This window comes from Watersipora subatra, chromosome 9 (genome assembly GCF_963576615.1).
Source record: "Watersipora subatra chromosome 9, tzWatSuba1.1, whole genome shotgun sequence".
Classification (NCBI taxonomy): Eukaryota; Metazoa; Bryozoa; class Gymnolaemata; order Cheilostomatida; family Watersiporidae; genus Watersipora; species Watersipora subatra.
In genome coordinates this window covers 10,526,296-10,554,054 of record NC_088716.1, presented here as the reverse complement: position 1 = coordinate 10,554,054, position 27,759 = coordinate 10,526,296, and the positions used below count along the sequence as shown (strand labels likewise).

Here is a 27,759-nt window from a genome sequence, read left to right as displayed (position 1 = left end):
ACTATTTGCCGAGGCCCAAACGAGCGCCTACCGACTGACGAGGCTTGTGCTTGAACCGAAAACGTGATTGAAGAAAATGTAGCTGTGACAATTTTACTTTATGCACATCTCGGGCGCTGGCCATCAAGTTTATCAAGAACGAAAATAGGAAATGCTTGTTTTACACATGTTCTGCGCTAATCAGGCGTGAGAGGTCAGCATATATGAATAAAACTTCACTCACGAATGACACTACCAGTGAGACAAACGTATAATCGATTAACCAGTCGAATCGCTTACATATACGCCCATTGACAAGGGTATGTGTTTTAATCATCAATTATGCTTCGCTCAAAAGGTTACTGTGCAACTGTAAAATGTTATTCTTACACGAAATCAAAAGTTAGCTGGCATGTTTATGAGAACACTACAAATTAGTAGAACAAAAATATGTTTTGGCTTGCGCACAATAAGGTAAGTGGTCACCAAAGACAGTGAATGGTTTCATAAAAAACTATCATTAGTTTACTTACCTATGCTCTCTCAGCTACCTTACGAGAAAGAACTCACTGTCAAACTGCAACAGAGACAAAAATAAACAGCTCTTATAACTTATTTTAGCTACCAGAAACTTTAGCTTAAAAGCTGTAAGCTTAGTCAAACTGTTGCATTAATAGCTAATTGTGGTTGGCTATAATACCATGACAAAAAACTTTCAGTGAAGCATGCTATTTTAAAAAGTATGTTCTTTAAATTTCACATTAGAAAAGGACGATAAGTGCTTTTGGCATCAGGACCTTTTATCCTACAGGAATGGCATTATGGCAACTGTGCTGATTGTAGGCATATGCTGTACACGATTTCTGCTCAGTGGGCAGAAAATCTACATTTTTAAGCCTGTTGTTGCTAATCTCTAGCTTACAGCAATGATGCTTTATTTTTTAGATCGATTCCATATTTATGTAATATTTTGTTGTGATTGTTTGCAAAGAATGGCAACTACTTATGCTACATGGATAGAAAGATAAACTACATTGCATTTCAAAAACCACATCAAAAATTTGCAACTTTTTTCTAACCTCAAACTGGTTGGCTGCTTTTAGGGTTCTTTTTAAGAATAAAGCTTAAGATGGTGATATCCTTTATACTATTTGCATTAATATTAATGATATATGTGATGTTTTTTGCAAATTATTACACTGTTGGTTTCTCTAAAGTTCTACCACAACATGGACCCAGGGCTGTTACTAGAATACGTCACACAGTAAAACTAACTGCAACTTTTTTTATTCCTCGTGCCATATTAGTGTATCAGGAATAAATTCGCTGATCCAATAATATTGTCTTGCTATGTTCAAGAAGTTAAAAAAATTAGTGCAAAATTGTCAAATAACTTCAAAGACTTCTCAGCTATTACTGAATGACATTTAGTAAAGGAGCATGATGGTTGAGCACTGAATTTTTTTGATCAATGATTTAATGACATTAGGGTATATGCACTTAAAACAACTAAACTTGAGAAAGTAATTTGAGTTACGATTTGACAACATCTTGTGTTTACAAACTTTTAATTAAACAAGTTCAAAGAACTAAAGGTTATCATTGGCAGAAATAACGAGCTACTTTGGTTTCTGTTGTAATATTTTTAGTAGTTTTTGTAGTAATACTTTTCAAGCTTAGTAGTTCCTAGTTTCAATAATCATTGTAGTTAGTAGTTACTAGTTTCAATGGTCATTGTTGTTAGTAGTTCCTAGTTTCAATAGTCATTATTGTTAGTAGTTGCTAGTTTCAATAGTCATTATTGTTAGTAGTTCCTAGTGTCTATAGTCATTATTGTTAGTAGTTACTAGTTTCAATAGTCATTGTTGTTAGTAGTTACTAGTTTTGAGTCATTGTTGTTAGTAGTTACTAGTTTCAATAGTCATTGTTGTTAGTAGTTACTAGTTTCGATAGTCATTGTTGTTAGTAGTTACTAGTTTCAATAGTCATTGTTGTTAGTAGTTACTAGTTTCGATAGTCATTGTTGTTAGTAATTATTAGTTGTTAGTTACTAATTCTTAGCGTTAGCAGTTTATAATCCTTGCAGTCTTTATTTTTAGTAACTATAAATGAGGTTTGTAATTGTCAGTGGTCTTTAGTATTAATAGTGATTAGTTTTAGTAACTATATGCATTAGTAGTTATCACTCTTATTAATTACTTGTGTCAACAGTTGTTAGTGATAATAGTTACAAGTATCAGTGGCACATACTCTTAGTACTGTTGGCCTGCTAATCTTGGTTAGCTACTTTCGCTAAAGTAACTAACCCAATATAAACATTTGTTGATCAGTTTCTTTGTGTACTTGTACTGCAGTTGCTCCAGGATGCATTACCAGTCGGTCTCAGCTGCTCCAGAAGTCCTTCTTAGACCTATTACGGTGCCGCACAAGGTACTCATGGGGCCGGGACCATCAAGCTCTTCTCCCAGGGTTCTTGCTGCTGGAAGTCTACCCTTGCTTGGACACCTACATAGTGAGTTTGTGCAGGTAAGAAGCTCACTCATTCCATCATCAATGTGTAGCAGCTGGTTGTTGTTGATGTTAAGATACGAACATTGGTGCTTCATCAATCCTGGTACTTCTATGTTTTTTCTTGTTAACTAAGAATAGTGATCAATAAGAAGTTATAATCGATACCTTCATGAGCTAGATGCGACCTATGTTTACAAGGATAAATCTGGTCAAATGCATCTGGTCAATGTGATAAAATTTTGGAAGAAGACAGTTCCAAAATCTTCTTAGTTTTAAGATTACAGATAAATGACCCTTTGCGTCGAATGGGTTAAGTTGCAAACAGTGTTATTCTGAGTCTAGATTAAAATTAAAATAGCTAAAAGTAAATGCTGAATTCAACTGAAATAAGCAAAGATTTTAACAAAAACGAGCTTGGGTGTGGCAGATTCAAAACGCCTTTCATTGCACCATCCATTTCTAGATGTGTGACAGTTTAACCATGGTTTAATATATATACAGAGTAGGCTTTCATTGCGATTGTTTTTATGCTGTTTGTTTTTAAGGTAGAGAAGAACACTGTCTCTTCTGCATAAGCTATTTTACCTGTCGATGACTTGTCGCATTGCTCAGAGGGAAAAAATTTTAAAAAAGGTTTTCCCTCTGAGACTATTTTTAAAAAAAATTTTCAAAAATATTTTCATTGACAGTTTTACGAAACTTATTTTTATAAAATGTAAATTAGTTTATCAACTTGTAAAACGTTGCTGCTTTGCCACAATAACACCAACAACATTTTAAAACCATTATTATCTCAAGCTCATGAGTCTGTAAAGTTATAGACTATTTAGGAACTACATTGCGTTTCTATTTTTTTGTGAAATTCGTTTTGTTAGTTTTATAGGCAAAGTTCTAGGTTGGTTAGTTCTATTGACAAGGTTTAAGAAAAAATAACTCTAGTTAAATAAGCAGTATTTATCCTCATCGTAAGCTAATAGTGAACAATAAACATGTTTATGAATAAACACATTAATTGTATAAAGTCTGAAATCTTGACATCAATATTCCAATTTTTCCTTGAGTCTGTTCTCCGGTGTATCTGCTGTGTTTTAATTCAATGTTCCCGCCATTATTCTAATCACTGATACAAAAACTGAGTGTGTTTCAACATACCTGATGTTTACAACAAAATTACATATTAGCAGCCTAGACTAATATGAATTTACATCCATCATTATTATCTTACAGGTTCTCTATATGTACCAGCATGAGATTGTCAATAATATCTCTCCTAAAACCACCAACTATATATAGATAGGTATTGACTTTATTTACACTAGTAAATGCCTTTCAAAGTAGATCATTAAACAAAAAAGTAAATTATTTGGGTTGAAGAAGAAGTTCTTTTTGAATAACTTTGTTCTATAGTATAAATTGGCAAGTTGTTGGTATCTAGCATAGGGTGAAATGGTCTTTTAGAGAAATAGAAATGTAATGGATGCTCAAACAAATTGGAGATGGAATTTTAGTATTTTAAACAGCAAATATTTAAAATCACTTTTATCATCTCGGCATTAGAGCTTTTAAAAGCCGGTTGTAATTGTCCATATCAAGCATAACCCTAAAGCGTAATTATTCCTTTATCAGATTGCGGTATAAAGTGATACCAACCGTTGTTCATATCGATATGTGTTGAATTAACCGAAGCTCTATTTGCAACTTTGGTAATTGTATATGGCGGTGGAAATTATTCAACTCCTGCCTCTCTGTTTCTCCACAGATAATGGATGAGTGCAAGGCAGGGATACAGTATTTGTTCCAAACTCAGAACAAGATGACACTCGCTGCCACAGCAACTGGTGAGTTGCTCAGAGCCTGTCCAATATGATCTGAAAATTTGTCATGTTTGAACTCGTCTTTAGTCGAAGATGCGTATACTGTATTCTGGTTCACCAGGTCTATCTTTACTCTGCTTAAAATGGCTGGTTTGAATAGCAGAACTATCTGCACCTTCGTGTTCACAATGAAATGAGTATAATTTTAATTCATTCATAGGTTTTTTTGGAGACATAACAGAGTTTTAGCGATATTTAATACAAATCGTAATGCAAGAATCATTTCTCAAATATATAAACTCACAAATATTATTTTTCTTTAACTCCATAAATACCTTTCATCAAAATACTAAATAAAAAAGTTTTAAATTTTCTGTTTTTAACCTTTGCAACTCAGTTTGTAATATTTTACATGAGAAAATAAAATACACTACAAGTACCTGGCATCAACATTATTTTTAAATATATAACTATGGGTATATCTCTATCTCTATGGGTTTTTCTACCTCTAGTAGTCTTAAGTATTAAGTGGGGAATAGACAAATATAAGACAAAATTCTATTTACAATATATAGCTTATTGTTAAACAAATATAAAGTATGTACTATTGGTAAGCCAGATATATGCCCGGGATTCCTTTTATTATCAATCAGATAACCAGCAGGTGGGTGTTTAAGAAGCTGGATCTTAGGAACCAGATGGAATTTTTGAAACCAAATATTTTTATTAACTTTTTAGCATCTGGTATTTTTTACTGAAATCAGCTCAAAACCAGGTATTTTACGCCTTGTGTGTGACTTGCAACAGACATGATAAACAGTCAACTAAAATACGAGCACACGCTTTGAATGTAAATAAAAGAAAACGTTATTGTTGCCATGGTTACAAAAAACTTCTTGAAACGGTCTGTTTCTTAGTCTGTTGTCAAAAGATTGATTGTCTAGTGGCTAATCAAAACAACTTTCAGATTGTCGAAGTTCAGAAACATACTCAGTGAAAGGTTGTTTTCATCTGCAACTAATAAAGAGAGGTATGGATCAGCTATGGAATATAAATCTATTATTGTGACCTACTGCACAGGATACCAAATATTTTTCTATAGGCTCAACATATCTCCAAGCATTTTGCATCTAAAATCACCAAGGATGGTCGTCTGCGACGTTATTAGTTTATTAATAACTAGCAGTAAGCCCAGTGATGCCTGGGATATCTTTTATTATCAATCAGATAGACTGCAGGTGGATGTTTAAGAAGCTGATTCTCAGGAACCAGATGGTGTGTTGAAACCAAATATTTTTAGTGACTTGGCAGAAAGCACAGAGTATATGCGTGTGAAGACCTGACAGAAGGCACAGAGGTGTGCGTAAAAGTTTGGCTAAAATGGCACAAACATGTGGAATTTTTGTATGGAGTATTTGCTTAGAGTGACAGACCCACGCAATAGAAAGTGGGAGTTACTAATATAGATATAGAAACAGCTACCACTCGCTAATATAGCTAATTGTTGAATACACAAATACCATTATTCATAATTAGTTCTGTGAATAAGTAGTCCAGTAAGGTTTCAAGGTTGCATTCTGAACTTCTAGTTTTATGAATCATAAGGCATCTATATTTGTAAGCAGCATATTCACTTTATGTTCATACTTTTAAGAAAAGGGTGAAATATTTCAAGCTTTGAAGTGCGTTTGTTAGTCACAAAAGCTATTAAATATATAGAACACTTTCAGCTCCCCTACGTATACTCTATGTGCTTGTCGTAAAATATTGGAAAAATACGTATCATGGAATGATATGTGCGATAAACATAGAGTTATCCATAAACAGAGAGTTATCCATAACTATAGAGGTATCCATAACTATAGAGTTATCCGTAACTATATAGTTACTTGTAACTGCAGTGCTATAGTTACGGGTAACTATCTTCTACATACTGTTTTCACTGATGCGTTGCAAGTAGTAACTATTCTATAGATTCACGAATGAAACATAGAGTTACCTGTAAAGCATAGAATTATAAATATACATAGAATTATTAATAACTACAGAGTTATCCATACCTATAGAGTTATCCATAACTATATAAACATAGAGTTACCTGTAAAGCATAGAATTATAAATATACATAGAATTATTAATAACTACAGAGTTATCCATACCTATAGAGTTATCCATAACTATAGATTTATCCATAACCATATAGTTATCATAATGATAAAGTTATCCATAATTATAGAGTTATCTTCTATGTGCTGTTTTCACTGATGTCTTGCAAATAGTAACTATTCTATAGAAGATTCACGAATAAAACATAGAGTTATCCATAAAACATAGAATTATCTATATACATAAAGTTATCCATAACTATAGAGTTTTCCATAACTATAGAGTTATCTTCTACATGCTGTTTTCACTGATGTGTTGCAAATAGTAACTATTCTATAAAAGAATCACAAATGAAACAGAGTTACCTGTAAAACATAGAACTATCTATATATATAGAGTAATCAATAACTATAGAGTTATCTTATACTTGCTGCTTTCAGCAATGTGTTTTAACTAGTAGCTACTCTAGCGAAGACTCGCGAATGAATCCAGTGCATAAACTGAATGCATTTGTTATAAGGCAATAGTTCAGTTCCTTAGCCTAAAACATTGAAGTATTCATAAAGATCTCAGGCAACGCTTTTCGCTCATGTACTGCCAAGCATGCACTTATTCATTGTCAAGAGACTCTTTCCTCTTCTCTTACCCCAATGAAGGCCAAACTACTGTTTCTCCTTAAACTATAGATTTAACCATAACTATAGAGTTATAAATAACTATGGAGTTAACCATAACTATAGAGTTATAAATAACTATAGAGTTATCAATAACTATAGAGTTATCCATAACTAGAGAGTTATTCATAACTATAGAGTTATCCATGACTGTAGAATTATCCATTACTATTGAGTTATCCATAACTCTAGAGTTATCCATGACTACAGAGTTATCCATAACTATAGAGTTATTCATAATGACAGATAACTTTATTGTTGGTTTCTCCTTAAACTATGAAGAGTGTGAGATATGAGCCAAAACTTCTAATGAGTATCCCAATTGTGTGCCCCATATGTGTAGATAGAGAATCCAACAGTATTCTAATAGAAATGAGATCACATTGATGTAAAACTGAGGATGTCGGGTTTTGTGGGTTGGAGCTAACAAAGATGCTCATTTAAGGTTATAGTAACATAATCATGCCTGGAACATCTCAGAATGACAGAGAACTATAAACAACTAGGTTATCAAGGTATTTAGATGGCCGTCATTGAGTTGCTGCCTTAGCTGACTCAGTATTGTCAGTCCTTATGTATAGTGAATGATCTCTTTGTGCTTATGTCTTCATCATGAGAATGTCTCCTTGATCTTTATCTTGATGGATGTTGAGATGAAGATGTTTGGCTCATTCAAACATTTTCATAGACGTATATTCATGTCTTTTTCTCCGGATTGTCGACCAATGTGGACCAGGCTTTTCAATATCTTACTGAATTGGTAGCTCTATGAAATAATGCACAGTAGTTCTATGAATTCTATGAAATGATTTTGTATTTTACACAACTACTTACAGCAGATCATGTTTTGTAGTAACAGATCTACAAAATTATAACCGTAATGTCAGATTATAATTAGTAACAATCTACTAATTATAATTTGACAAGTATAATTAGTAGATTGATGACAATATGCTTTGACTATTAAATCATTGATTATACGATCTACATGTTTGTTCAATGGCTATCACTACAACCACAAATATATAAGCCTTTCAAATTCATAACTACTCATTGTGAAGGTTACATGTAGCTATACAACTATACTTAGCTATAAAACTATACTTAGCTATACAACTATACTTAGCTATACAGCGAAAGCTACGAAAAAGATGTTTTGTAGCGTGTTTGCTTTTTCATATCGATACAAAAAGAAGAACCACTTTACTATGTTCTAGAAGTGTGATGTTAAGCTTGTTGTTGGAATATATATGTATATGCCTATATATATTAATTTATTATTAATAATTTACTTTAAATAAAAATGTTTTCTAAATCATTCCACACAATAAAGAAAAGAAAAATAGGGATATTAAATAAAATTTTCACCTTAGCTATGTCACTGATGATATTGCCAAATTACAAATTTTATGGGTACAATATCTTTGTTGTGTAGGACATGGAGCAATGGAGATGGCATGTGGTAACATGGTGGAGCCAGGAGACAAGGTGCTCGTGGCAACTAACGGAATCTGGGGCAGTCGCTTTACTGAGATGGTTCGGCGACACGGTAAACTCTTTGGTTGTTTTTTGAATCTTTTGGTTTTTTGCCTCTCTGAACCATAAAATGGCTGCATCGCAAAGCACAAAGTTACGGTATATATCCATACTATTGTACTCTTTACCATGGCACACTGAGCAATGCATGAATAGGCTAATTTTTGTCTCTGTGAATGATAAGTTCATGTTTGTTTTAGGTGGATGCCCTGTAATCATTGAAAAACAAGGAAAGGCTTTTACACATGATGAAATTGAAAGGGTATGAAAATAACCAAACTTTAGACCACTTACTAACTCCTGTTTGTTCAGATGGTTGTATCTTTAGCAGGATTACATTCACACTTGGTGTGAAACTTCTAGCACTACTCCACTACCTTACTCTACTACTTTTATATAACTGCAAAAAAGTATAAGAATTTGTCAAATTAAAGCATGTAAGTCACTGATACTGAAAAATGGGTTCACCAGCATTCTGATGCGCTGTACAAAGATTATTTACAAGAGCAAAAAATGAGCAAAAAACTCATTTGCATCAAAGAAAATTGTAAATATAAAAAATCGATGTAGATAAATAAAATCTGAATTATTTTGGATTTTTTTTGGAAAAAAAATCATAATTTTTTTCTGATTAAATTTTAAATGTTATGTGATCAAAACGATCTGAGTTAAATTTGCTAAATTGAACCAATTCAAGTTAAAATTTACTTGGAGCTGCGTAGTGCTTTGCTCAAAAGTTTATTCACCATGTGAAACCAATTTTATCCAGTTTTAAGCACATTTAATTGTATAAGTTATATCACCCACTTCGAAACTGCTGCTTTATATTTAGATGCCTGCAATCGCTGTAGAAATCATGAACTGAATTTATAACATATACCCCTAATTCTAAATTTTAATCATAGCCACTTTGTAGCATAACGTCTGGCCTCTTGCTGAGTAGTACAATCAATATAATCAAACCATTGAACTTTAAACTTCATAAAGAATGTTTATTTTTGTATTTAGAGGTCTGAATACATTTATCACACTATATACGCTGGCTCCCTGCAATGGGCATCAAATATGTCTGCTTATCATCTATATTCTACTTTCCCTTGAAGCACTCCAACTCTTATCTTCTCTGTAACTGACCAGCTGGCATCCAAATTACTCCACATTCTTAGTATGCCTGGTCAAAGAGCGAATAACACCACTAGAGATAATCTTAAAATGCAAACTCTCCAACACAAAGAGCCCAGGCTTGCCACATTAGAAATTGGGGGTGTGTTGAGGAGAGATTAGGGGATGATGGGAATATCAGCCTGCTGTCGGTGTTTGTTATGCTTTACTTGACAGCCTGGTGTCACAGGTTAACTGGTTTCCCTTCATTTGCTAATACATATTGTATTTAGTTGACAAGGTCTGGCTTCTAGATTATTTTAAACAATACTGACAGTGATCTGACCTAAGGAGCACAAATTATGTTGAAGTAGATAGGAGTGAGCTGTAACTTTCAGCATGTAATTAACATGCTGAAACATCAGCATTCAACGAAACAAAATTATCTTTTGTTTTTGTAAAATTTATTCTTCAAATGCTTTTCAGGCAATTTATAAGATATTTGTTGAAAAATCAGACAACAGGGATGGCTTGATAGCAAGGTTCTTTGCAGGCAGTTGGAGTCAGCCACCGACCATACTGGCAGTATAACTATGCCTCTTTCCAGCGACTTATCAGTTTAAGTCTAGATCATGTTTTTGGCTTCCCATTGCTAGAATGGAATTGCTGACATACTGCATACTGCTGGCTACCGCATTCTAGTGTGCTACCTCTACACTCCTTGCTCTTAAAGAAATAAACATCTATGATGAAATAAAAACATATCAAAAAATTCCTTATTGCAATACAACTTTCAACATCTTGGTCTTTTTGAGACCAATGCGAAGTCCCGTCCACTTTTCAGTGACATCATCAAATGTAGAAATTGACCAATTATTTGTGATGAATAGCTGCAGCAGTCACGGTGTGAGTTAATTATAAAGCACCTTATATGCGTAAGTACACTCTTTAGTGCTGAAACTATTTTAAAATCTTTACAAATATCACCTTTCATGTGATTGCGAAAAGTTATTTGACGCAGAGTGTGACTAGCTTGTCTTTATTTTTGAATATAACCTTTAATGATCCTATATTGAACTATGGATTGCATGTGAGGCAAACTACACTGATTGTTTTAAAAGTCTATAATGCAATTTGATTTGGAAGATGCGTTACAAGGTCATATAAAAGTTACTTCTTAAATAACGTGATAGTGATAGAAATGATAGTGATAAAAATTATGTTTCCTCCTAGAAATTTGACATTAAAAATTTGTTCAGGGAAATTTGCAAACGCCCTGATTACTTTCCTGGTGTCATCTATTGTTGAGTGCTTTATCTGGAAGTGGCGATTCCATTGAAGAGAGGTGTCCTGTTCAGTTTACGAGTTTGTTCTTGTTACTGTAAAAAAAACTACAAAGTTATTAACCAACTTCCAAAATTAATTTTTAAATTAAGTTAATAATCGAATCTTTTGTAACAGCCAGAGTCAAATATTAATCAAATATTTGCAAAAATATGAGTAGAACCATGTTTTTAGTGTAAAAATATTTTGAAATACAGATTTTTTTTAGTTTTGGTTAGTTACGGAGTTGCCTTCTCAGCTTATTAGACAAAAGATAACTCCATTCTAGGAAAGCAACACCCACCGCATCTATTTGTACATCAATATATAATATTCACTTTTAAAGCTGTCTTGATTCTAGATAAACCTTGAAAGACTCGGCTAGAATTAGCTGTTACTCATCGTTATGAATCATATGTTACAATTCACATGTGTTTTGGGGTTTGGGTTTTTGTTGTGTGTGTAAGAAGAGAAATACAGAGTTAACCAATCAGCTTGTATTATTCATTTTCTGTAAGTTTTTAGTGATGTATTCAATTTCTTATTACTATTAAAACAAAAATTATAACACACCTTCATTTTATATACATACTAGTACCCTGATATATAGTGTACTGTGAGAGATTGTCAGGTGTGCTGATAAAGCACAGATAATAATTAGCTGGACAATTTCCAATCTGCCAGAAGGCGATGATGGGCTCAGGTATCAGTGTGTGGGTTTACCAAGCCGAATGCTGCAAGTGAGAATCCTGTAGGATGCAATCTTTTTTCATAACCCTCAACCTTGGATTCAGGTGGACGGACATTTATTATAGTAAAAAGCTAACTGAATGCCTGGCATTGCACGAGTGATAAAAACTTATTTTATGCTCAGGAAGTTTATTTCATATGTACAACAGTGTATAAAACAGAAACACAACAAAAATATACAACATTTACCATTCTAACTTTTAAATGAAAGTCGTTGTTTATTTTTGTGAGTAGCCAATTCATAATTCAACTATTTAACAGCCCAAGGCATAGCTAAAACGTATTGTTGAAAAACAATACGCATCTAGCTGGAAGTATCACAAATCTCAACTACGTAAAATTCATCTACCAGTTGTTTTTTGTAAAAAAAACTAAAAAGACAGATAGTATTTGACACATTAAAATATTCTCTCAATTACTAGCACCATTTTGAATAGTTACAGTGAACGGTAATGCACTTTGGAGTTATTTTGTCATGCTCATAATCAAATCAGTTTATGTAATTTTTAGACCAGCACCGCTGTCCGTGCTTTGAAAAATATAGGACTAGCTGATATTCGACGTTGTATGGGTAATAAACAACATTTACCATTCTAACTTTTAATTGATGGTGTTTGATTATTTCTGTGTATATCCAGCCAAAGCATAATTCAAATACATATATTTGAAAGCTCGAGACATAGCAAAACACTTCTCACTTACTATGCTACACATTCACACGGTAAAGCAGCTCATAAGCAGTGGCAGATTATGTAGTGGTCATAGACTAAGTTCCATTACCCAATGAACTTACGCAACGTAAGCGAGTAACTTCAGGTAGTCTGATTTTATACTATAATAAGAGCTGTGTCCGTCCATCTGAAGGCAGCAATAGGAAAAAAGGTGGCACCACACAGGAGTCAAACCCATACATTTGACGGATACACTGATATGAAGCCAAGCGCGCTACTACTATGCGTTGCAGCTATCTTGCTACGGTTTTAAATAATTGCGCTTATAATCATTACGCGTCGTGGTCTGTCATCTAATCATGGTCTTCTAGTGTGCTAGTAGTAATCAATAGCATTTTTGCAAGTGCCGAAAGTCTGGGCACATATTTTTCTTTTGCGCCATTAAAGATTACCAGATGTAATAACTATGTCCACAATTATTCTATAGTATGGCAAGATAGCCTTGCAGTGTGATGGTTTGTGCACCTCTTTGCAAAAGTGGCGTTACCAATTTCAATGCAAAGCCATTTTTTGGGGCATATTTTATTTGTATAGCCAGATGGATGGAAGAACGGATGAAAGTTTTTTAATTGGTTGTTTTCCATTTCATTGCCAGTTTTTTATAATTTGTAATTTTACGGGAGGTGAGGCAATGCCACTCTCCTCCATTTGATCTAATATACTGCCGTTGGTGTTGGCGTTGGCGTAACATCCAGTAATCCAACACAGTAAGTACATTGTGTAATCCATTGTAGGCGCTGGCAGTTAACAAGCCTCAACTGATGTTTATCACCCACTCAGAATCCTCATCTGGCCTCCTCCAACCCGTCACCAACCTCGGACACCTTTGTCACAAGTAATATTAGCTAGTCATCTACTGAATATCTACAGTACGTGTGAACTCTAAAAGTCTGATCTAGCACGCTTAAACTTAGCGATGCCCGCTGAAATGAGAAGTTACCGGATTTTAAGTTAATAGCCAGTAATGAGTTGTTAATAAGGTAAACTTAACATGTTAATGTTAACATTAATAGGTTAATGTTTACTGATATTTTTGGCATGTCTTTATGCCCGCAGACTGTTATTTCTGGTTTAACTACTGTTCTTTAAAAGAATGACTTCGTGAACAACTTTTGAAGGCAAACACTAAGGCTTTTTATTGAACTCTAAGAGTGGGGAAATGAACTAGGCTAAATTTTAACATTTGTAAAATGACAAAAATATCTACTGTTTTTATGTAAATTTAGAGTATTATATGTCATACAAAAGGAAGTTGGTAGGAAAGCTGACGTCATGCCTCCTCTATCACAGAGCATTTCTTTTGGGCCATAGCCTCTAAAGATTGATTTACAGCATATACAGTAATACTTCAACTTACGAGTGCTCCAACGTACGAGAAACTTGAGATACGAGCCAGCTTTTAAGCAAGTTTTAGCACTAACATACGAGCCATGTTTGAGATACGAGCACTTGAGTCAGTTGCCAAGTATGCCGGAGGTGTTTTATGAGAACAGCATCACTCTGTATTTTTCAACTGCTCAGGTTATACTGTTGCACCGTGTTTTTTGTGCACAATTTTCTGTGCAGAGTTATGTGAATTAAACGTACTGTGCGTAGACCAAAAGTTTGCCAGTAAAATGAAAGATAATACAAAGAAAAAGCAAATGATAACAATTGATATTAAACGGAAAAATATTGAAAAATATGTGAAATGTGTATGCGTGATTGAGCTAGCTTGGCAATATGACAGAAATACATTCATAATTATCAAACAGAAGGATTATATTCAGGGCATTTAGTTCGCAAAAGGACTAACCATAGTTTCTAAACGGTGCAGCGATCTTCACGACCGCTGATAGCATTGGACAAACAATTGGCCGGTGACAGCGTAACTGAAACGATGCTATGTGAAAAGGCCGGTGCTATCTATCCAAACTGTTTAATAGACATTCGGACAAGCTGGCTAGTGGTCGTGCATTAACCATTTGTGATGACACCTGTGTTCGTCCTAATCGCAACATGTTGCAAGGGCGACAAAGGCAAACGTCCTTAGATAGGTTTATCTTAAAACGGCCGGCTAGTCGTGAAAGCGAAAAAAAAGGAAAAATTTCTCGCTAACCAGCGAGAAACTTCAAACTATGAACGCCGAAGAAATTTTAATTACGTTTAGTTGAAAATGAAAGTTTGCTTTTAGGTTTGCTTCTAAGTTTGTCCTTTAACACTTTGATAAAATCCAAATTTATCAAAGTCAAATGTTGTAACAAAGGATAACTTATATCTCCCTCCCTGGCAAATGCGAGTGTTAACTGCTATAATAATTGTATGTATTTAATTTTACATCTTAATTAATCACATTTCCTTGCATTATTTTTTATTTGTTGCTTTTTGAAAGCATGTAGTACGTAAGGACAACAACCAACATGTTCTTTCTGTTACAATATCTTATTTTGAGTGTTTTATTTGCTTTTTTTAGAGTATGGAAACCAATCAATATATATTTAATTGTTCTATATATAAATGAATTGCTCCAACATGCGAGTAAATTGACATACGAGCTCAGTCTCGGAACGCATTAAGCTCGTAAGTTGAAGTATGACTGTAACAGTCTGTCGGACTGTCACCTCAGCAATTATTCATAGATTATGTGCACCGTAAACTGAGGACTCACTGAGGCAACATGGATATGTCAGACGACAGTTCAAATGCCAAACTTTCCAGATATTTTGCCGAGCATCCACGACCATCTGTGTGATGTGCATCACTTCCTCAATGGTGATTGGCTGTTGCAGCTTGTTTAATCTATACTGTGATGTAATGTGAACCTGTCTTAAACCAAAGGGAGGGCATTAAGGTTCTCAATGAAATTGACAGATAGGTGCAAACAACTCCTCATAGGAGAGCAATGTGCAAATTTTTTCAACGGTGCTTTTTAAATGTGCCTGTTGACTCGTATCATCGAACCATAAAATGGAAGTGTTTAAAGATCATTGCAGAATTCTGGCTAGAACCTAACAAGATACATTAACAACCTATACACTGTACTTGTCGGACTATTAGCCGCTACTTTTTTTTGATGATTTGAGTCATGCGACTTATATAAGGGTGTGGCTGTTCTGTGGCTTTTTCTTTGACAGCTAGGGCGCATTAACCAGAATCTCTAGTTAGTGCGCCCTAGCGGTGAAAGAAAATACGAAACAACCCCAACGGTACTGTTTCGTTAGGCACTAGGTTAAAAAGCGTCGGTTAATAAACGGCGTTCGTTGTAAGCAGCAAAGTAGCAGCCGCGTTAAAAAGCGCTGTCCTGAGTTCTGCGGCCTATACAAAGGTGCGGCCTATGTATTGTTTTATTATCGTTTTTTAGAAAATGAAGCAGATGCGGCTTATATAGGGGTGTGGTTTATAGTTCGAAAAGTATGGCATGTATTTCTCAAATTTTGTGCGTGTCTGTGCGCAACTATGTATGTCCAACTATAACTATTAAAATCTTAGAATAGAAACTTAGCATTCTGATAGATTTGGACTCACGGAAATCGCAACTGCAAGTTTAAAGTCCATGCACTTTACCACTGAGCTATACAAGGCGTATTGATCTAAGGCGTTATCATATACCGTATAGCGTATGCACACACTAAATGACATTGTTTGAAACTATGAATTCTATTAACTCTATGAAACACGATGCTTTTTCGTGCTTAACGGATAGTTGTTTATTGATTTACTGGATTAATTGTCAATTGATCATAATGTTATTGTCACAAGTTTCACGGTGTGTTAGAATAACTAAAAAAATACGAAACTCTAACTGCACCCATTTTTTACCATTTTCGCTCTAATTCGTAAAATAGTTTTTCAGCTTGTGTAAAAGTGTAGAAGAGTATTATTGTATGCTGGAGACTAGCAGGTCATCAATAATGTTCTTATAATCAATAATAATCAATAAGAATACTTAAAGTATACTTTGTTTCTGTTCACCATTGAATCCTTCTTTGACAGGTACAACTGTCTTCTTATAGTAGATTCAGTGGCTAGTGCTGGAGGAGTACCATTGTTCATGGACAAATGGGGTAAGTACGGGCATGGTTCTATGCCTCCCATACTTACAATTGGAATGGCTGGTTTTCACAACTGACATTCACCACTTTGTAGATTCAAGTCTTTTAACTATGTACCAGAAGTTCAAAAGTTCAGATTTTGTTGTAATCGAATCATAGCAAGGTCTTTTGCTCTAATATGAAGTGAAAATGCTAATAAAAAGAAGCAATATTTTGGTGCCCTGAGAAAATAAAAAGAGTTCATATTTAATTTTACTCAGCCTGAAACATAGATTTGTGAATGACTGCGACTTTTAATTTAATTTATATTATTTTAATTTAATTAATTTTATTTATATTTAATTCTACTCAGCCTGAAATATAGATTTTTTGCTAAAATATAGGTTTGTGAATGGCTGCAGCTTTTAATGTCAGTAATCTACCAGTCACTGATGTTTGGCTCTAATTAATGCACATCAGTAACTGTGGTGAACAGTTACTCTTTACAACTCATCCAAGCATCTTAGCATTCAAGCATCTGATTCAAGCATTTGGTTCAAGTATATGATATTAACATCTGTTTAACTGTAGATAATTTTCCTATACTCAATCAAATATTATGCAACATATGTTGTACTTATTAGGAATCTATATTTTCAAAAATACTAAATAGCAGCAAGTTAAACAATATAAGAATGCGTATATGGGAGAGTTGAGGCTCTACTTGAGGTAAATGACTTGTTTTACTTCCTATTAATATTTCAGGCAATATGACAAATAACCGGACTGATTTTTAGCAAATTTTTAAAATGACTAAAAATTTCAGTCATTTTACAAACTGACTGATTTTTCACATTGACTTTAACATATATAAAGCTAACACTTTCCAAAGTCTGTGTTAAGTCAAACTGTTATACAGTGAACTTTGAATATATTGGTATGATTGTTGTTATATTTTAGGTACTAGCGGATAGGGGGCTAAGCACAGCCTCTCCAGTATGTTATGAGAACCTCTGCTATCAGTTTTGTGTGCGCATTAACCCTTCTTACTGGATTATGTGTTATCTTCCTCACCTATCACTAATTCATTTTCTGTTTAACGTAATATAGTCTCTTATTAGCTAATAGGGTAATATAATAATATATTCCCCTACAAGCTATGGAGACTATGGTTGGAGGGGAAAAGCTACCAACTGCTGACCAAGCTACCAACTAATGTAAAAGGTTAATCTCTGTACTGGCTATTCTCAAATTTATGCGAACAGCCTTCAATTAGTTAACACGTTAAAGTCTAGTTTTGCACATAAAAGCAGCTCCACTGATCATATTAACAACTTTCCACCGACTGTTACAAACCTAGAGTTTCACAATTCTCTTTTACCTGGAAATCATTTCGAAGCTTTAAGCTTGTAGAATTCAATGAAAGAACAGAAATAGGAAAGAGTCAGTATTTTTTCCACTCTCTCACAAAATTGATTTTTTATTAAAGGTAACTGAAGAGACATAATTGATTATGTACACCGAGTCTGATAGAGGGTGTATATTTGATATGTACACAGAGTCTGATAGAGTGTATATATTTGTTATGTACACAGAGTCTGATAGAGTGTGTATATTTGATATGTACACAGAGTCTGATAGAGTGTATATATTTGTTATGTACACAGAGTCTGATAGAGTGTGTATATTTGATATGTACACAGAGTCTGATAGAGTGTATATATTTGTTATGTACACAGAGTCTGATAGAGTGTGTATATTTGTTATGTACACAGAGTCTGATAGAGTGTGTATATTTGTTATGTACACCGAGTCTGATAGAGTGTATATATTTGTTATGTACACAGAGTCTGATAGAGTGTGTATATTTGTTATGTACACAGAGTCTGATAGAGTGTGTATATTTGATATGTACACTGAGTCTGATAGAGTGTGTATATTTGTTATGAATAAAAAACACCTAGTTTTAGTATAAAACTCACTTTGTTGAAGAGAAGAAGCTTTTTAGTTTAGTCCATCTTTGAGCTTTTATTACTAAGAATTCTAATCAGTGTGTCATTAATAATTACAGTCCGGCCAACAGCCATTTTTTATTTTTTTTGTCAGTATGAAATGCTGACTCGCTGATTGAAATGCCCTCAGTGTTTTGGTGATATCTAGCAAACTACCAGTCTAATTAACTTGAAGCTTGTGAATTATACTCAAACTTATCACACACAGGGACAAAAACTTCATAATCTCAACTTATCTTGAAATTGAGAAAGCCAAAATTAATATATGCAGCCGAGTTTTCTGAAGCGTCGAATCAGGTACAAAAACAACCCCAAATTATTTCGGGCTTCAAAGAGCTCAATGAGATCTAACAACCAACTTTGATTTTGTATCATTATCTAATTGAGGTGTTGTAAGTGTGAGTTTAACTGTATAAGTAACTTCCAAACCTCTCCACAGGCTGACAGGCTATATGGTTGAAAATCACCACAGTTGGTCTCTGGTTGCAAAACATCAAAGGAACCAAAAACTGGAAAGTGGATTGTGGCTGTTCTTCATAGTTTTTGTGTGTTTTTGACCCGCAGTAGAAGCTTTGCTCCTAACCCTCCTATTACCTGAATCCCTTCATTCCAGTGTTGTTATTTAGCAGTTTATTGCAGTAGTAGCTGAAAGGCTGGTCACGCAGCAAAACTGTAGAATCTACTGTATTAGCAAGCTGAAGGGCTGGTCACACAGCTTTCTTTGCAATGATATCGTTTCAGGGATAAATGACTGAAACAAAATCTGAAAGTAATAGTTATGTCCAAATAGGGTCAGTCAGACACAACTGACCTTCTAGTTTTGCTGAATAATATAATATATTATATTTAACAGTATTAACAAATACATTGTGGTTTTTTTGTTTCCTACGGGTGATTTATTTGCTGAAAAATCAGATTTACTTGATAGCTGCAAGGAAAAATTTAATTTTCTGAGAGGTTACTACTTGATTGTAAGCATATTTTCAGTTTGTTTCTTTACTATAACTTCATCTCATCCTTTAGTTGCTGAAAATGTCTGCATTTTAGTGTGACAACTCCTGAAAAATATACTGTAAAATAAAAATTAATACCTCCTTACAGGAATGTCACTCATTCATTTCCCTATTAGCTTGCTATCTGCTTCTCCAACGTTCTTCTCCAAGTAATCAAATGGATCCTTTTGTGATTTATTCAGACCAAAAGCTGAAATTATGCAGAGTATCTTTGGTGAACACAAATAGTCCTGAACAATCTCTGACATAATCTCTAATGTTTATGTGAACATGTGTCAAGTACCTGCAGACTATTAGCATCTGTAGAAATGACTTGAGGTATCTTGGCACTGTTGGTAAGGTAATTATGAAGAAAGGTACTGAGTAGTTATAATAACTTCTTTTCACTTCTCAGGGATTGATGTGCTGTACACGGGCAGCCAAAAGTGTCTGAGTTCCACTCCAGTTCCCTCTCCAATCTCCTTCAGCGACCGAGCCTATCAGCGTTTCCTCAACAGAAAGTCTAAACCTGTCTCATACTATTTTGATCTAGAAGCACTGGCCAACTATTGGGGGTGTGACGGAGCACCCGTAAGACGGTTAGTCACAGCTCTGACACTCCATGAACTCAATGAGATTTTTTGAGTCCGTTTAGTAGAGTTCCTTATAACCAAGCTATAAAATTACACAAAAATATAATGATGAGCAACCATAAAACCATTAGTCCTTGCTGAATTTGCTGCACTGATCACAATTGTTTTAATATACATGTATAACTTAACCCATAGCATCCAGTATGCCATGCGGCATGGCCAACATAACAATAATTATTTGGCATCATGTGATAGATCTCATTGAGTCAAATATTGCTGGCAGGACTCGTGTGACCACCAAGAAACAGAAACTTTGTTACAATATACCTCTTCATCCATTCATATTGAGTAGATTTTATACCTTCACTTCTAAAGTGTTAGCCTTTAGCTGAGGTTACGCACTCGATTCAAGTTTTTTATAATTTCCCTCATTACCATTTATTAGGCTAAGTTTCATGGAGTAGGAACTTGTAAAAGAGGGCTTTAATGTAGCTGTGGGTCATTTGAAGGTTTGAAAGATGCGTGAAACTGAAGCTTTAAGTTAAAAGCAATATATAATTTATTACTGCTCAAACATGTACAGGAGCCCTTTTTTCTCTCAAACTGACCAAATATCTAAATCTTTTCTTGCGGAGACAAAAGTGGAAATGGTATTTAATAGACTATTAAATTTTATTCTATAAAATTTAAGTTATCTCACAAGATATCTGACATATAACTGATATTATTAGCTTTTCTAGATTCTGGTATCCTTGGTTGAAATAACTGTTACAGCTACCATCACACCGGTGCAATAGCAGCCATGTACTCCTTAAGAGAAAGTCTGGCTGTCTTAGCAGAGGAAGGTCTTGTCAACTCTTGGAAGCGACACGCAGATTGTGCAGAGCGTCTTAGAAATGGAGTACGACGTCTAGGCTTGGAGTTGTTCATCCCTGAACCTGTAATCATTTAATTTTCGTATTCTTCAGCAGCCAACATGAAATTTTACCTTCGCTTTTTATGAAACTATTCTTTGCTGCTTGTTTTATTCTTTTGGATTTTTGAAACTCTGCTGGAGTTGTCAATTAGTTTGTGATAGACATATTTAGAGGATGCTGAGCAAAGATTGGCTTATAATTCTCTACAACATAAAGCCTGTGGTCCATTCTATTATAAACTACAACTCTGGCGGTACCTTGCACCATTAAAGATGGTCCTGTTTAATGACCATATGCATGGTTATTCTATTATGAAGCAAGATGATCGAGTGGTCCAGTTGATAACCCGCTTGGTTGTGAAAAAGAACATCTGAGTTTGTTTCTTGTATCAAGCGATCTTTTCCCGCATGCTCTTAGTATGACTTGAGACGGTTTGATGGATGCGGCTTTCACTATAGTAAAGATTGTAGGAAGCTGTGTCAGTATGATGGGTTAATATGAAGTTACTTTCTAATCTCATTTTATGTGTTTTAGGATCACAGGCTACCAACGATACTAGCGATTGTTGTACCTCCTGGAGTAGATTGGAAAGCCGTTTCTGCACATTTCATGAAAAAGTAAGTGCTGTTCATCAGTCATTTTAAGTTTTGTCAATCAAGATCAAATTTTGTCAATCTTGAAGCATTCTAGCAGTCAGATCACCTCAAACATCAAAAACAATCGCAAACCTTAGGAACATATTTATAATTAAAAAAATTTATTAAATTTTTTGCAAGCTCGTCTTCAAGTCTGACCCACATTAACTAAAACAAATGATAAGTTATAAAGGGAAATGTTTGATTGAGCAAAATGTTCTACGTGTCTATTGAGCAGGTATCGATTGGAAGTGAGCGGAGGTCTCGGTCCAACCGCAGGCAAGATATGGAGGGTAGGACTCATGGGCTACAACGCTACTCTTCAGAATGTAGATAAATTCCTTCAAGTCTTCCAAGAGTCTCTTAAACTACAAGGCTACTCTCCCAGCCGGCTCTAGCAAACACCCAACAAACTCTTATTTCTGACAAATTGAAACGCTCGAAGCTGATAAATTAGTAATAAGTTTGATTTTTATTGTTGCCATTTTGTTTTATTAATAAGGTAGAGAAATGCCGAGTGTAGTTGGTCTATACTTTACTCTGCTTTTGAATGCATCTATTTACATTAGATAAAAGTATTACTTGTGTAAACATTCTGTTCGAAATCAATTTTACAAGTATATTGAATATAGATGATTTTTAATAAAAAATTTCAAGCATTTGCATGAAAATATTTATACCTTCTTTCATACGTGAAATTGGTGTTTGTAACTGATGTAATCAAAGTTGATCAAAGATCAACTTTGATTAAATTACTACCTCAATAGAATATAATAATATTATTAACTTATATTACATTATATAAAAGTATCTTTATTCCTCCTTGAAGTCATATAGCTCACTTGTCGAATACTTGCAATTACAGTGCATCATTGCCATACAATTTTAATTTGTTCCAGTGTCGACATGGTAAGACAAAAATGTCGTCTAGAGGGGTATAAAAACCCATAGTAATTATATAATGCAAACACCCCCAAATGAAAATATTAAAATATATACGTTTTGTGCATATTATAAATTAGCAACACAATACTATGTTAACCTTAGTAACTATAGCTACCTACAATAACTTTAGTGTGTTCAGTGGTTACTAACTGCAATAAAATGTACCATTACAATGTACTAGGTGCAGTACGTATCATGGGGAGCCCTTACTTTTGAGGGAGGTGTATAACACAAATGTTGAAATTAGCTTCAATGAATTTAGCTTACAAAACGCATACTTAAAACTAAGTTTTAGTATGTATTTTAATAACCTAAGCTTCAACTTTTTCATCGGCTAAAATTTTATCACTTGTTTCCGGTTTCGTTTTCATTACAAGTTATAATGGAAAGCAGTAAAATGAGAGAACGAGCATATTATCTATTTCACGCGTTGTGAGAAGGATTTTGGCAAATAGCATATCAGCATATTCGATATTTTGGGATACTCAGCACAAAGACTGTCAAATTTCAATTTCTTGAAAATTTTTGTTGATATTGTATGGCGTAGAAAAATGTCGTATGGTAGGGACGAAGAATCACCATGTTCCACATTGTGAGATGAATAAACTATAACAGGTATTCGTAACTCGGGGGCGCTTTATACTTTGTAACCAGGAAGAAAGACAAGCAATTATGGCATCACTTTTATATGGCTATAAATATTACTAAATTAGCTATTACTAGATGCTTTTTCCACAAGTTGTTCTCTCTTAATGAATGGTTAGCATTCTGATGCCACCGAATGGAACAGAACATTCTAATTCTGCGGTTAAACGATGACTCTCCATTCGAGCCTCCATTGCGGCCGTACAAACTATTTACACTGTACATTACCCTTTTCTATTTCTCATCTTTCCATTGATTCTTTATTAACGTGTAATCTGCTAACTACTACGTTAAATTTCAATTTTTCACTTTTCATTTAGTTTTTGCATATGCACTCCAGCAAATCAACAAATGTTATTTTACCTTAAATTACACTGTGGTAGGTGTTACGTATTTTACCTATCCTTATGCTTACATTTTTGGTATTTCCCATTTCATTTAAAGATAAATCTTTTTATTTAGCATTTGTATGTACCATAAGTCTTTGGATAAAGCTTCAACTATTCAGCTTTCAGCTATTTAGATCTTAGGCCACAGTTTAAAAACTTGTCCTGTCGTCATAAGGTATCTGAAAGAGTAAGGCAAAGTACGTTCATGTTAGGTCCTTGTAACAAATTTGAGTATCTTCGGTAATCATTAACCCAACTGTGCTCAGGCAAATCACTTTTGCTCTGCTACTTTGCAATGTTTTTAATAACAAGCAGCCAATTCTAGACATCACATAATATCAGCTTACTCAAGTTTTGCAGTAACCTACTAGTTAAGTGTTGATGTAATTAAATCGACAGGAGCGCAGGTGAATACCTGCCCCTATAGAGAATAACATAGAAGCAAGGTGAATACCTGCCCTTATAGAGAATAACATAGAAGCAAGGTGAATACCTGCCCCTATAGAGAATAACATAGAAGCAAGGTGAATGCTTTCGGTTATTTAGCTTTCCTACCATGCACGACATGCCATGTTTATTAACCCACAGTTCATAATACGCATGCAGTATACTAATCTATCGTGATGGTTGTGGATTAAATCGTGCAGTTTTAAAACAGTTATTCCAGCACAGTATGCCAATGCTTGCAAGTGCAACGTGCCTTTTGATGCTGAAGCAACAGTCATATAGACTAGCCATAGTAAAGGATAGTCCTAAAGACTTTATAGGCCTAATAAAATATAAAAATATACAGAAAAGCGTATTTACCAGAGGAATCATTAACAATTACAATTCATCAATGTGGTATAGTCCTGAATCAATGAGTCTCAAGTGACACCTGCTAACAAAAAGAAACTGCAAAATGATTTTGCAAAAGTTGTCTTGGGTTGTTGTTTATCTTAGCTCTTTAGATATTCAGTTCTGCCGTATCGCGTCGAGAACGCCGCTTCTGATTGGTCTAATAATAGGAACTCCAACCATGGGGAAAATCCCAAGTATGTCTTGAGATTTTTAACTTCAACGAAATAAACTTAAATAAGTATCAGAGAGATCATTAGCTACACGCCCAACTACTTGCTGAGGCCCAAACGAGCGCCTACCGACTGACGAGGTTTGTGCTTGAACCGAAAACATGATTGAAGAAAATGTAGCTGTGACAATTTTACTTTATGCACATCTCGGGTGCGGGCTATCAAGTTAGTCAAGAACGAAAATATGAAATGCTTGTTTTACACATGTTCTGCGCTAATCAGGCTTGAGAGGTCAGCATATATAAATAAAACTTCACTCTCGAATGACACCACCAATGAGACAAATGTATAATCGCTTTACCAGTTGAATCGCTTACATATACACCCATTGACAAGGGTATGTGTTTTACTCATCAATTATGCCGCGCTCATAAGGTTGCTGTGCAACTTTAAAATGTTATTCTTACACGAAATCAAAAGTTAGCTGGCATGTTTATGAGAACACTACAAATTAGTAGAACAAAAATATGTTTTGGCTTGCGCACAATAAGGTAAGTGGTCACCAAAGACAGTGAATGGTTTCATAAAAAGCTATCATTAGTTTACTTACCTATGCTCTCTCAGCTACCTTACGACGAAATAACTCGCTGTCAAACTGCGATAGAAAAAAACTAATTAGCTCTTATAACTTATTTCAGCTACCAAAAACTTTAGCTTAAAAGCTGTAAGCTTAGTCAAACTGTTGCATTAATAGCTAATTATGGTTGGCTATAATACCATGACAAAACACTTTCAGTGAAGCATACTATTTTAAAAAGTATGTTCTTTAAATTTCAGATTAGAAAAGAACGGTAAGTGCTTTTGGCATCAGGACCTTTTATCTTACAGGAATGGCATTATGGCAACTGTGCTGATTGTAGGCATATGCTGTACACGATTTCTGCTCAGTGGGCAAAAAATTTGCATTTTAAGCCTGTTGTTACTAATCTCTAGCTTACAGCAATTATGCTTTATTTTTTAGATCTATTCCATATTTCTGTAAAATTTGGTTGTGATAGCTTGCAAAGAATGGCAATTACTTATGCTACACGTTAAAAGAGAGAGAAACTACATTGAATTTCAAAAACCATATCAAAAATTTGCAGCTATCTTTCTAACCTCAACTGGTTGGCTGCTTTTAGGGTTCTTTTTAAGAATAAAGCTTAAGATGGTGATAGTCTTTATACTATTTGCATTAATATTAACGATATATGTGATGCTTTTTGCAAATTATTACACTGTTGGGTTCTCTAAAGTTCTGCCACAACATGGGCCCAGGGCTGTTACTAGAATACGTCACACAGTGAAACTAACTGCAACTTTTTTTATTCCTCGTGCCATATTAGTGTATCAGGAATAAATTTGCTGATCTAATAATATTGTCTTGCTATGTTCAAGAAGTTACAAAAATTAGTGCAAAATTATCAAATAACTTCAAAGACTTCTCAGCTATTACTGAATGACATTTAGTAAAGGGGCATGATGGTTGAGCACCGAAAGTTTTTGATCAATGATCTAATGACATTAGGGTATATGCACTTGATACAACTAAACTTGAGAAAGTAATTTGAGTTACGATTTGACAACATCTTGTGTTTACAAACTTTTAATTAAACAAGTTCAAAGAACTAAAGGTTATCATTGGCAGAAATAACAAGCTACTTTGGTTTCTGTAGTAATATTTTTAGTAGTTTTGTAGTAATACTTTTCAAGCTTAGTAGTTCCTAGTTTCAATAGTCATTGTTGTTAGTAGTTACTAGTTTCAATAGTCATTATTGTTAGTAATTCCTAGTTTCAATAGTCATTATTGTTAGTAGTTCCTAGTTTCAATAGTCATTGTTGTTAGTAGTTACTAGTTTCAATAGTCATTATTGTTAGTAGTTCCTAGTGTCAATAGTCATTATTGTTAGTAGTTACTAGTTTAAATAGTCAATGTTGTTAGTAGTTACTAGTTTTGATAGTCATTGTTGTTAGTAGTTACTAGTTTCAATAGTCATTGTTGTTAGTAGTTACTAGTTTCAATAGTCATTGTTGTTAGTAGTTACTAGTTTCAATAGTCATTGTTGTTAGTAGTTACTAGTTTCAGTAGTCATTGCTGTTAGTAATTACTAGTTTCAATAGTCATTGTTGTTAGTAGTTACTAGTAATTATTAGTTGTTAGTTACTAATTGTTAGTGTTAGCAGTTTATAATCGTTGCAGTCTTTATTTTTAGTAACTATCGATGAGGTTTGTAATTGTCAGTGGTCTTTAGTATTAATAGTGATTAGTTTTAGTAACTATATGCATTAGTAGTTATCACTCTTAGTATTTATTTCTGTCAACAGTTGTTAGTGATAACAGTTATAAATATCAGTGACGCATACTTTTAGTATTGTTGGCCTGTTAGTCTTGGTTAGTTACTTTTACTAAAGTAAATAACCCAAAAAGAAATTATTTCTTGATCAGTTTCTTTGTGTACCTGTACTGCAGTTGCTTCAGGTTGCATTACCAGTCGGTCTCAGCTGCTCCAGAAGTCCTTCTTAAGCCTATCACGGTGCCGCACAAGGTACTCATGAGTCCGGGTCCATCAAACTCTTCTCCCAGGGTTCTTGCTGCTGGAAGTCTACCCTTGCTCGGACCCCTACATAGTGAGTTTTTGCAGGTAGGAAGCTCACTCACTCCACCATCAATATATAGCAGCTGGTGGTTGTTGATGTTAAGATATGAACATTTGTGCTTCATAAATCCTGGTGCTTTTATGCTTTCTGTTCTAAACTAAGAATACTGTACTAATCAATAGGAAGTTATTATTGATATCTTCATGTAGTAGCGACCTACATGTATGTTTACAAGGCAAAATAGTTGTATGCATCGGGTCAATGTGATGAATTTTGGAAGAAGACGGTTCCAGAATATTCTTAGTTTTAAGATTACAGATAAGTGGCCATTTGTGTCTAATGGGTTTAAGATGCAAGTGGTGTTAGTCGGAATGTAGTTTAAAAGAAAAAAATAGTTAAAAGTAAATGCTGAATTCGACTGAAACAAGCCAATACTTTTTCAAAATTGA

General features: G+C 34.3%; 2 protein-coding genes across 3 annotated transcripts in view; both read left to right on the top strand.

Moving 5' to 3' along the window:
* Positions 1–199: 199 nt before the first annotated feature.
* Positions 200–22,333, top strand: LOC137403971 (alanine--glyoxylate aminotransferase-like). Of its 2 annotated transcripts, none has more exons than XM_068090115.1 (11): positions 200–299; positions 2,334–2,505; positions 4,250–4,328; positions 8,520–8,633; positions 8,821–8,882; positions 13,260–13,360; positions 16,498–16,568; positions 19,955–20,138; positions 20,907–21,072; positions 21,584–21,666; positions 21,923–22,333. In XM_068090115.1, exons 2-11 carry the CDS (start codon positions 2,344–2,346, stop codon positions 22,080–22,082), a joined length of 1,182 nt encoding a protein of 393 aa, XP_067946216.1. In that variant the 5' UTR covers positions 200–299; positions 2,334–2,343; the 3' UTR covers positions 22,083–22,333. The 2 variants fall into 2 exon arrangements, with proteins under 2 accessions (XP_067946216.1, XP_067946218.1); XM_068090117.1 differs by lacking the exon at positions 200–299 and adding an exon at positions 435–453.
* A 4,900-nt stretch (positions 22,334–27,233) lies between these two features.
* Positions 27,234–27,759, top strand: part of LOC137403551 (alanine--glyoxylate aminotransferase-like) — a 37,535-nt gene continuing 37,009 nt past the window's right edge. The window contains exon 1 of the mRNA XM_068089503.1: positions 27,234–27,354. Within this exon, the coding sequence (XP_067945604.1) occupies positions 27,265–27,354 (90 nt within the window). The 5' untranslated portion in view covers positions 27,234–27,264. The remainder of the gene's footprint in view (positions 27,355–27,759) is intronic.

Bases quoted from the DNA above. Each gene is read 5' to 3' on its own strand.
- LOC137403971 (XM_068090115.1), top strand. From the start codon at position 2,344: ATGCATTACCAGTCGGTCTCAGCTGCTCCAGAAGTCCTTCTTAGACCT. The intron at 4,329-8,519 runs GTGAGTTGCTCA...TTTGTTGTGTAG, and splicing joins ACTCGCTGCCACAGCAACTG to GACATGGAGCAATGGAGATG. The intron at 21,667-21,922 runs GTAAGTGCTGTT...TCTATTGAGCAG, and splicing joins TCTGCACATTTCATGAAAAA to GTATCGATTGGAAGTGAGCG.